The sequence below is a fragment of the Siniperca chuatsi genome, linkage group LG11 (assembly GCF_020085105.1).
Source record: "Siniperca chuatsi isolate FFG_IHB_CAS linkage group LG11, ASM2008510v1, whole genome shotgun sequence".
Classification (NCBI taxonomy): domain Eukaryota; kingdom Metazoa; phylum Chordata; class Actinopteri; order Centrarchiformes; family Sinipercidae; genus Siniperca; species Siniperca chuatsi.
This window is the reverse complement of record NC_058052.1, coordinates 13,142,061-13,154,481: the sequence shown is the minus strand read 5'-3', so window position 1 is coordinate 13,154,481 and position 12,421 is coordinate 13,142,061. Positions and strand designations below refer to the sequence as shown.

General features: G+C 37.2%; 1 protein-coding gene across 3 annotated transcripts in view; it reads right to left on the bottom strand.

Annotated features, from left to right (window-relative positions):
* eys (eyes shut homolog) overlaps positions 1–12,421 on the bottom strand; it is a 155,313-nt gene that overhangs the window by 87,386 nt on the left and 55,506 nt on the right. For all 3 annotated transcript variants that reach the window (XM_044214334.1, XM_044214335.1, XM_044214336.1), the window contains 2 exons: positions 8,764–8,885; positions 7,675–7,934 (listed from right to left, as the gene is read on the bottom strand). In XM_044214334.1, the coding sequence (XP_044070269.1) occupies positions 7,675–7,934; positions 8,764–8,885 (382 nt within the window). The remainder of the gene's footprint in view (positions 1–7,674; positions 7,935–8,763; positions 8,886–12,421) is intronic.

Here is a 12,421-nt window from a genome sequence, read left to right as displayed (position 1 = left end):
ACCTTGTCTGCCATATGACACAAAAAAGTCTGAGATGTTTTTTTTAGCAGATGGCAGAACAAACCAGGGCTAAAAACAGTAGGCTTGCCTTCGACAGGTGACAAGAAAAAAGGACTCCCAAAAAAGATGCCCATGTTGCTTTGCTTCTACTGGACATGTAGCTAACAATATACATTTGTTTGCTAACATGTTCACCATAAAAACATGAAATGGTAATACAGTCTAATGCTCGGTGCTCTGAGTTTGTTTTTGATGATTCTTTCTGCCTGTAGAGGACAAAAGGGCATAGTTTCCACTGGGAAATGTGTGGGACATGCTTCTTCCACTTTTAAGAATTCCAGGTTTTTATACTTGCAATTTGATTAAATCACTACATCCTCTCTTAACAGTGTCCTCTACTGCCCAGCTGTCATAATCTAAATGAAACTTGATACAAATGCAGATGCACTCATCTAGGTCGCCTTCAGATGTTACCCTGGGCTTACAGCAATAAGCTTCATGAGATGTTGTGAGAGTTTGGGTTTTTTGCCTCTCAGGCTACACACAGGCAGGCTTTAGCCATTTGATTAGTGGAGCTTGCTGGGGCTCTACGTAGCCTAGCAGCTTTGCCAACAGCAGATTTCAATCAGTGATGGAAAAATAAATGTAAATTGTATATATATAAATGTATATTTTGATTTACATGTAACATGTGTTTTTAATTAAAAAAATTGTTTATTATAATATATTCCTAAAAAGATAAACATAATTGAACATAAATAAAAGTTCAGGCAACAAATGATACTTGTTTTAAAATTTCAGGTCTCTATAATTGAAACTAGGCATCCATATACAGTAGACTCCTTGACTCAATTGATCCCCCAACATCTGAATCTAAACCTATGCCCTTGGCAATGCCACATAAAATGAGTATATTCTGTCAGAACTGTGGCCACAGATTTACATAGAGACCAACTGGGTATTTTTACCTGCTGTGAAGTATTCAGGGGTTAAACACCAATATGTTAGAAGCTACTAATGACTGAGAATTTTTATGAAGGGAAAACCTCTGATACCACTATGTGCTCATTGAAGCTTTCTTCTGCCTTTTTTTTTGATACAGCTGTTGTTCAGGCTGGAAACAGAGGTCTCAAAGCTAAAATGGAAGAAAAGAACCACCTTTTGCCCTCAGCAATGGAATATCACTAGCATGCTGAGACCTTTTCTCGCTGAAGGGGCACACTTTCATACTGAGACTGAACACCTGCTACATTCTAATATTTTGTTGCCTCTCTGTGTGCCTTCACTTTCAGAATATTAGACTAGATAATACTTCTCCAAATGTAGCTGTGTATTTACATTACAACTTATTCTTACCATTATTCTGTGAGAGACATTTCTTTGAAATATCTTTGATCTCAGTAATTGTACTATGGGGAGAAATGGTTATTGTGGAGGCTTACTGTCACAGTATATTGGTTTAGTTACATTAAACTTAAGTAATGAATCAAAATACAACACATTTTTTAGTTTTATAGTTATATATAATCTGTGCTATATGTAACCTCAATGTTCTACATGCTGCTGCTATCTCAACCAGGACACTCCTGTAAAAGAGATTTTTTAATCTCAGTGTGTTTTTTCCTTCTTAAATTAAGTTATTACTATTGTCATTAAACATCTTATGAACTAATAAGAAGCAAGAAATGTGGTTTGCATTAATTAAATGTATATAATTAGAATGTATAAAGATGATAAGATAAATATTGTTAATCTAGAATAGCACACTATCAGTAAATTCAGTTGACTCTGGGTATGTAAAAAGTGCATTAAGTTTAATATCACTATACAGTACTGAGGTCAGTGATATTCACATACATCTGCCAGGGCATCTGGTTAATAAATTGAGACACATCTACTAAAAGTCATATTGTCTACCTCCTCTATAAAAAAGAATAATCACTTTAAATGAATGCAACGAGGATAGACTGTTTCAACACATCTTTGGCAACACATACTCTCAACACATCGTTTTCAATATCATATTAAGTATGTGTCAGTACTCTTGTTGGCACAGCTTCACAGTAACTCATTAACCAACTGTTTGGTAGGACACAATCTCAATCTTGTGGAAGGTGAAGACTAGTGTAGCATGCCATGCAAATAAAGGGGTTTGTTCTCCATCTGGCCAGGAACACCTCTGGGGATATTCTGAGCCATGGAGACCAAATGGTTTATGCATGTAAAGGGACCACACAATGCTTCTGAATTCATTCACTATACTGCAAGAATCATATTTCTCCACTTCATGCAATAGAATAGAGGCAAACCGATTGTCCCCTTGTCAAATATAGCTCACTTTTAACACTGAAATATGTCAACCTGTCACCCAAAACCCAATGATAAGGTGGTAATAAATAGAAAACATTAAGTGCTACAGTCACATAGTGTTCTTTCCATTGTATAAATACAAAAATGTAAGATATTATGACTTTTAGTCATCAACCCAAATGCCTTTTCAAAGAACCTTTGAATAAAAAAGATTTAGGAATGTGATCTTTCATACACTACTTTATTGCTTTTCTACAAAAGAACATTGTTACCAATCCTTAAATTATTGTTATTAAATGCCAATTGACTATGTGAGAAGTAATTTACTATCTCTGAAGTAAAACCCTGTAGTAATAGGAATCACAATATGACTTTTTTTGCAACACATGAATTATGTTGCAGTTGTGTAGCATTTTGTAGCATTGAATTATGAAACTCTTCAATTGACCTCTGTCTTTCCATATCTTCATCAAAAAAAGCTCCTTAGATTTGCAGGACTGTTGTATGTAACATATTTTTAGCACCAATTATTTGTGGCTTCAACATCAAAGTCTTTGTCCATAACAATTAAAGATTTTTTTTTTTATTTCAAGAAGTTTTAACGTTCTCAATGAATTAAAAGAAAAAGCCTATAATTATTTAGAGCTTTTTTGCCTTTCAGACAGTTATAAGTGAATGCATGCTTGATAGACTGAAAGACAGAGTTGGAAGACATGCAACAGAGGTCCTAGATCAGATTTCAACCCAGGATGTCGCAGTGTGTGTATATATATATATATATATATAAATATATAAATATATATATACATACATGTACATGTACATGTACACATACATGTACAGGACTCAGAATCTGATCTGTGTTGACTGATGCTATGCGTGTTTGTTTCCTTTGTTGTGGTTGTCGGCCAGTAACCCTCACCCCAACCTCTGCCCTAACTCTCCCATTTTCAGGTTGCTCTTCTATCAGGTTTGGCACTCCCTGCTGAGGCTCCTCATTAAGAGGAAAGTGGAACATCTGTGCTGGTCAGGCAAGATGACTTAGGCCTCCTGGCCAGAGCCTCAGCAGAGAGTGACTGCTAGGAAGAACAAAAACTTCCTACAGGAGCCGTCTACAATCAAGAGAGGATAACTGCTTTCCTTATATTTTCTTTTAAGAAGATTCTTTCAGCTGGCTCCGGTTTTATTCTGGCCTCCAGGTTCTCACAGTATACCTTTGTAGACAAAACTCATTTCCATTGTGGCTGTGTTTTACAAATCCCTTTAATGCTACTCCCAGTAGGCACCTCCTAATGGCTGCCTTTTAGTTCCTCTTGAACTGACGAATAGTAAAGTTGCCACATCACCCTTTTTGTGAGACTGATATAGTCTAGTGAAGTATCTTGGGAAAACTATGACCGCACACTTAGCTTTATATCACATTCAGTACAGCAAGTTTGAGAAAAATGATCATTAAACAAACTGTGAAGGTGCTTATGTTTAATAAAAGACCTCTGTCAACTACCATCAGATACTATCATAAGACTGGCCATGTAAAGTTTGACAGTGACCATCCACTATCAGAGTATTACCATTGTCTCCTGGGCATCTTCACATAGATATCAGCACCTCTTCAATTAACAACTAACTCAAAAGTCAGAATCTAAAGAATCACAATACCATCAACACAGATAAGCCCGACTTTATACATGTTTTAATTATTTATTATTATAACTTAGTTCTTCATTTACTGTTATGTCCTAAGGTGGTCACTATATATGAGGTGGGGTTCTTGTTTTGTGTGAGCTTACCAAACCAAATTCCTATCGACTATGTTGAAATGGCAATAAAGTACTGAATCTCATTTTGAATCTCATATAAATCTGCATAAAACACTGCAATGATTGGTTGGCTATATGACTGACCCACAGTGTCATATCTAAACATCTAAACTGTTTAAATGATCCAATGTCATCATGTCAAAATTGGTGAAACAGCAGGGAAATAACACCTCCATCTGCAAAATACAAACCAAGTCGAGACAAGTGATATATTCCATAATACAGCCTCATTAACAGCACAAACCTTCATGTCTACCCTTAGGCATGTTTTACCATGGTGCAGCCGCCATGATTTCCAACTATGCTCATGTATAAGAGCATACACTGTCTGTATTTGAGTGTGGACCATGTGGACTCAACTAAGCTGCAGTTAGAATGTGTACCATGTGACATTTGGGCTGTACACCAATTGTGCACTGGTGCTATAATGTTTTCATGTCATTACTCAAGATTGAGTATCTAAAAGAAAATAGAGAGGTTTTGAATTTTATTGCAGTTTTGTTGTGCACATAAGCTTGTTTTAAGTACATACTGCTGCCATACTGTATTTTGTGCCAATTACATAACCAAGGTCTGATATTGATACTTGTGCCGTATCATGTCGTATTAATGCATCAAATTCCATCTCCTTAATTCAGGTCATTTGCGTACCCTTGCGTACACTTCTAAAACACACTATGCAAAATAGCAAATAAGCACAACTAAAAGCCATGGACAAAATGGCTAATTGGTGTTGACTTCATAACAAGTTAACTTTGATAATATTTACTATGTGGTGTCCATCTTGAGTGTGTGGGATAAGATTCATATGGCAGTAAATCTGGCAGACAAATTCTAATTTAATTAGGCCTTGGAATAATGTAAGGCCTATACAATTTCCTTGACAAATACCCTACAGTGAATGGTAAATAACAAGTCTGTAAAATTGTTGTGCTGGAATCAAGGCCTGGGTTGTATAACAGCTCCATGTTTGTTGAGTAGTAGCTATGTAGGATGGATTTATGGTGAACAATAATGGAGAGTAGTGAGTCACCACGCTTGTGTGAAGTGAAAATGACCAAGCCCACGCAAAGCTCTTGGTGTAATGTATGCAGCCAGCACCTAATTTCCTATTCCTCTCCAAGGAAGCCTTCTGAAACTAACCCAGTCGCTCTATTTATATCTGGCAAAATCTTTTCATCTCTGCACTGACAGAGCCATTAGGTACAGCACAACCCTATAGAATCTTAACCTGCACACTAATAAGTTTGAATGTTAAAACACGGTATCATTTATAATTCTTTAGCTCTAAGGGGGCTTACTAATAAACTTCCTTACAGGTCATTTCAACAAAGTGGTCATTTTAATTTTTTTTATATAACTCACAGAGTTTGTGAATTGAATATGAAATAGATTTTTATGTGTTGAATTTCAGATGTGCGTGTGAACTCAAGTCTGAGTGGATGTGTATGTCTGAGTCATTTATGAACGTGTGTGAGGGTGTGTGAAAGAGCGAGAGAACAACCAGTATGCTTTACATGCACAAAGTCACCTGATTACTTTAAATATCTAAATTACTAACAGTTTCATTTCAAAGCTTTTACATTTGCAGTAATTTGATTTCCTCTTTAGTATCAGCACTCACCCACAAAACAAATGTAATCAGTCAATAGAGACAGACAGCCCACGACACAAGTTACAGCATATATTTAGCCATATTTTGGCATAATTTGGTAGCATGTGCCCGTCTATGCACATACTGAGCATGTGAATATCTCTTTCACTGAGAAAACATTGTCATTTGAATCTATTGTCACAGACATGAATTCAAGCTGACCACAGTGAGGGATGAAACTACCATCTTTTAATCACCAAGTTTGCATGAGGTTCATTAAATGGCCTGTGGCACATACCTTTAAACAATGCACTAAAAGACAAGTCTGCTTTGTTTGCCCATTTATGAACATGCATTTGTGTGTAGGGATATCCTAGAGGAGCAAGGATCTAAATTTATAAATTTCAAAACATGTATAATATACAATGCATTTGGACCATGCATGTGAAACTGCATGTCATTTGTGGATCTGTTGGGCTTTGTTAGTTTGGATTTATGGCTGGCTAGTGTAACCTGCTAGTAGTTAGATATTTTGGAGGTAAATCTAAACCATTTATTCAATTTGGAATCATGGTACTGTGCAATTTTGCAATATGTACGTAATTCATTGCCATTTCATCTCAAATTATTGGTTAAAAATAGTGTACTTAATATTTTGGTAACATTAGACAGTTTTTTATGAGTGCGTTTGCTGTGACTAAAACATGGTAAATGGTAAGAGGATGGTTAAAAGGACTTTTATCTTTTGCCATGATAATGGGAACTAATGGTTTTACCCAAATTACTTGTTTTGACAGTTAATGAGTGAAAGAAAGGAAAATATGCAACAGCATTATGCAAAAGAGAAAGAACTATTTAATCAGGAATTGATTGCAATGACATGCCAAATGTATTAAGTGCTGATAGGTGCACATTAGGCTAATAGGATGTAGCCAAAATAACCTACTGTAGGCTTTTTAAAAATAAATTACAATTATTTAATTATTATTAATTATAATTATTTAATTAAACAAAAGATTGATGTTGTTTTAAATCTGGGTCTTGGCCCGGTCGTGAGAGGCGTTTCTATAAATAATCATTATATGAGGGGGCAGTATGTACTGTTATGCATACGCAGGGAGGATACAGCCCAGTATGTAGTACACTAGCATCTGATTCACCATGGACTGTAAAGAGAACAACCCAGCCACCACTGGGATTAACTAGTTTTGGTTACTTAAAGTCATCAGGAGAAATCAAACCAAGATAAAGCAGTAGGCAAGTTCTTCTCATAAGGAGTAAAAAGGCCAAAAGTCACCCTTGTCTGGCTTTGTTGACTATTTTATTGCAAAAATTAGAATGGAAAACGTGTAAAAATCAGGGAAATGCATTGCAATCAATACAATGCCAACTTTCTGGCAAGCCAGATTTGATAATTATGCGTACCACTCTCTTTAACCCATGGCTGGCCAATTTCCAAATTCCAGCTACACAAACTATTCAGTCCACTACCAATGGCAGCACAAAATAAAAGTCTTATTTTTTTTGTATGAATCAATCATTGTTTGAAAAAAAATGCATTTTATTACTTTAAATCATCCCTGTGGGAAAACCTTTACTGTTTGTGTTTACTGTTTTTCAGAGCTGTCAGAAGTACAGTTCAACATGTGATTCATGCACAAGAAAACAACATTCATTGTCTCTGTTGATACTTTTTGGAAAACCTCATACATTTCAGAGAGAAAATACAAACAATGCATGCTTAACTGTGACAGGAATACTTTCATCTTCTTTGCTAGAGCCTTTTGATCTATGATGTACATGTTTAACTTTCAAAGTACTTAAGCTGTGCCGATTGTCAACGTACCATGCAGTAACCTATTGAACAAAATGGTGTAGTTACACTCGAAAAGTGGGCTGGGGAAAAAAAACCCACTATTAGTATGAGGCTGTGGCGGTGTGCTCACTCACCAGCTGGGCATCTGCAGGAGGCTGTTCCATTGGAGCGTGTCAGGCAGGTGGAGTTGTTCAGGCAGGGATTGTGGAGGGGGTCACAGGGATCATAAGGCTGGTTGCACAAGGGGCCACTGAAGAAGGGGGGACAGGTGCAGGAGAACTCCCCAGGTACGTCTGACTGCTGACACTGAGCTCCATTTAGACAGGGCCCAGAATCACACTCATTCACATCCTCTGCACAGTCCACACCTGTCCAGCCTGGTGAGCACAAACACCTTGGATACACCAGAAAGGAAATATGGTACTGTTATTTTGGCATGAATTAAAATTAATCCTTACACTTACAACTTATTTAATAGTTTTCTAAGGGTGTCATTCTCTCTGCTTAAAATGGAAATAGGAGCGGTAATGTGAGGTGCTGCAGATAAGCTACCACATGGCATATACTTTTTTAAATTCAAATGATCCACATTACACATTTTTCATACAAGTACACAGTGTTACAGTACATGTATTGGTACTGCACTCCTGGATCTTTGTGTGAGACAGGGAATGTACAGGTTAATTGGACTACTGGTCTGAGCAGCTTTTCATTCTGTACAGCTGAATGTAGGACACAGGAGGTTAGAGCACTGAGTGGGGATTAAATGGAAATGTATACATGCTAGACACAGACAGAAAGAGAGAGATGGGGACACAGAAACAGAGAGAGAGAGTGTGTGTGAAGTATCTGCTCTTAAGGCAGGTGAATATTCCACTTGGTGGCAGTGAGTACCCGAGTACTACCAACCACTCCACATTGCATTCCTTTTCATCCCTCAACTTTTCCACCTGAAGCAGTTTTACGTCTCCCCAGCGAGAGGGGGGCATTAGTTGAAGCAGACACACCAGCTTTTTCCTCCAGTGAGTCACAGATCCCCTGAAACCTTTTCATGCTGTGAGCCATTGATTGACTCATTTGTTTTACCTGCCATCTGCAATTCATTATCTCCGCTGCCAGTGGATGGACATATTGCTATCTCTGAACGGCTTCTTTTTCTGCATTTATTAAGTGACTGATGCACCTCATGAGGACAGTGCCCTCGAGCCAGCTCGCACACCTACTTGTAGCTGTTGAGAAGGTCTGTGCAGGTGGCGTTGTTTTTGCAGGGCTGAGATAAACATTCATCAATTTCTTGTTGGCAGAACTCCCCCTCCCAGCCTGAGTGACACACACACTCATAGCTCTGCAATACAAAAAAAAGGAAACACTATTAGATTAACATTGAAATATGGTGACACCTTACATCTGTACTTGTAATTTAAAAAAAGTATTTATAATAGCAATACACACCATTAAAATATAACTAAAAAGTACTGTATAAACATATGGAATCTGTTAATTATGCTGTTATGGTGCTGTCAGAGGGCATTCTGCAATTTATTTGTTTACTTATTTATACCTGTTGCATTTTAGTAAACAAACGGCGCAATGCTTAATGTACTTGATTCAATTCATCTCAATTTTCTCACAAATATTCCAGAATAAAACCTCCCACTCACAAGAAGATCTTCTCTGTGGAAATCTGTTTAAACTGTGAAAGAGTCATGCTTGTCTTAGATTTTCACATGGCTGCTATGCAGATGCATTCTTTCTACCACCCACCCTCTGGATAATATGCAAGCCTGTTTTTGTCCATGCCATTCTAGATATATGGTTCAAGTCTTTATCAAGTATACAATATTACCACTGCATATTTTGTGGGGAAAGGAATTTTCATAGACAAGCAAACGTGTAAAATATGTTTGATTTAGATTTGTCAGAATGTTTTGCTATAAGTAACGAATATGTTGTTTCTACTGTTCAAGAAACATATTTCTATATAGCTTCTACCCTAGCTAATCTTTTTCTTTCTATTCATTTTTTCTTTCCTCCATTCAGAGCAGTATGCAGACCACTTGTCCTTTATTTCATCATTGAAATCTGCATTATGATAATTAATCATGGCACGGGAGATGAATTGTAGTTGTCTATTACTTTCCAAGGTTCCGGTTTAATTTAAAGTCCTCTTTGCATACAGGATGAAGGTAGTCATATGGTCAAGGGTTTTTCAGGATTCCTCATTGCCAACATCCTGTCTAAAGGTCCTGGGTGCTGCTGGTTGAATGCATGCTAATCTGTATTTCATACACTGGAGGGGAGCCGTTAAACTCTGTCTGATATAATTTGTACACTGTGGGCCCTATGGTGGTGGGGGGAAAATGCCGTCATCTCATGATAAATTAGATACCTCCAGGAGACTCCAATTCCTTACCCCTGGCAATAGAACATAATCTCATTTTTGCTGCTAAGTCACCTTCAGGGACCACAATTCTCCAAAATAAGCTAAAGCTCTGTGGGACACGGTCTTCACAAAGAGAAATAGCTGCACTGTAAACAAGACTATGTGAAGGGGTTTCCAAAAACTGCCCCTATTTGAATAATGACTTGAGAAAAAAAAATATAATGGTGAAACAGGGAACAGTGTGACTAGAAAAATATTGGTTGAAATTTCATTATATTCCTCATTCCACATCCCATTCCCTTCTTATGCAGTGCCCCTTTGTCTTTGGATGTGGAGTTTATAGTTTATCCCAGAAAACTACACTGAAATGTTTTAACCAGGATTCTGCGTTTGGACAGTTTTGAAACCTTATCATAGAATTCCTTGTACCTTACACTTCAGATAGTACCAATGAATACTAGAAAGTTACCAATGAAATAAGTGATACAGAGAGTTTTTTTCACACTTTGAAATGTAAAAATACATGTTGGCATTGAAACCTCAAAGTGTGGTTTAGCAATCCATAATCTGGGTTTAATAATTTTTTGACAAAAGGTGACTTGTTGGATAAATTATAGACCATTATTGAGCAGTTGTTATGGAATAAGTTTACTGCCACAAGTTGAAAGCTTAACGATTAGTTTTGTTTAATCATTTGAATGGTTAAAGTTTGGTAATGAAACTTTATAGAAATTCATTTGTATTGGGAGTTTGTGTTTGTTACAAAATAAGTATTTGAAAGGTTCTGAAATACTTTGTAAGAGCAAATTTTTCCTTTTCTCCTCACCATGTGGCTCCTCTGGGACTCCATAGGCTCATATCCAAAACATGCTGTTTTTGTTAAATAGATCTCACCATTCTTACATAAATGATGCACTAATTCTCAAGAGCAAAGACTTATTTTAAACCTGAACATAGGGTGTGGACCATATACCAGAAGTTATCTGTCTTTGTCGAATGAAAAAAAACAAAAACAAAACAAAACCCAAAGACTTATCTATGACACATCTGTTTCACTACTGCAATCTGTTAGGAAATAAGCAGCTGTGGAAAAAGGCCCCTGGTACTCATTGCACAGTTTGTAAGCAGCATTCAGCTCCCAAGGCCTTTTTGCAGCTGCAACAGATCAATGTTATTGGCTTAAAAAACACTTGAATAACCACAGAAGTAGAGTTGCGTCTTGCAAAAAGAAAGTCTTAAAATGTTCCTTAAAACCCCAGTGTGTGCATCTGTCGAAACAGACCAGACCAGCACACTTGGAATAAAATGTACTGAGAAGAAATAATTTAGGAAATCACTCCATCTTTGATGTACAATTTACAGCCTCAATTTCACAAACTCTGTTTTCATTTATCATTTCAACAAGCAGAATCAACTGAGCCCTGCAGCTACGAGGCAGACCAGGCCTGTCTTGTTTATCCTAAATATCCTACCACTGTAGTTCAATCCAAACTCTGCTACATTCGCTTACGACTATGTAAGCTGTGGCTAATAAACTGTACAGTAAATGTAGTGTATTTTTCAGAAAGAGGACAAACCATGTTCTATGAGCGGTACTTGACATTTGACATATGCATTCACAATTTTGTGTCTGTGCCTACACATGCTTTACATAGCCAGGAATGGTGGGCCCTGCAACCAGCAATGGAGAATATACTGTATCGTAGAGGGGCTTACAGAATGTAAAGTCACTGAATGACTATATAAAAATCAAAAATAAAGAAGTATCAACTATGGTGCTTTCTATATGTTTTATAATCTATATGTTAATCTTAAAGCTGGTGTGTAGAACTTTAGTCTCCCCATTCTGGCAGTGAGTGTAATTACACAAACACTGTCGACGCATGCTTATGATGTATGCCTACAGTGAGCTAACCCCAGGCTCGTGTTCAGAAATAGTTACAGAAATTTCCACAGTTCCAAGACAATAATCCATTATTGTTAGGAGACTAAATGTATTAGCTACATAGCCTACTCCAAATATTTTACCAACCTGTCCAAGAGCAGTCCCTTCTCTCAGCGCTCTGACAAGGAAAAGCTAAAGCTACACCAATGATTTTCCGTGTTTGTCCTCGCCGTCGATCGTTTTTTTTTTTACCTCTGAATGCAGAGTTTCTTTTTTTATGGAGCATCAGACAGTTTTCTAAAACACTTCTTAGGTTTTACTCCTAGTTGCTTTAGCCTACTACGGTTGCTTCAGAGCCATGTAGAGAGAGAGTTGTGTCAACTCAATTTTAATTCAAGTGGCTCTCTACATGGCTATAGGTGCTCCCCGCTTCCACTCTGGCAAACCAAATCAAATCAAATCAAATCAAAACCAAACCAAACCAAACCAAACCAATCATTGCTGGTTGGCATAAAAAGCATCATTACCGGTGCGCCAGACACCAGATTTAAAAACTCAGTATTCTGCGAAATACAGAGAGATTTACCAGACAGTGATAGGCTTAATCAGCATT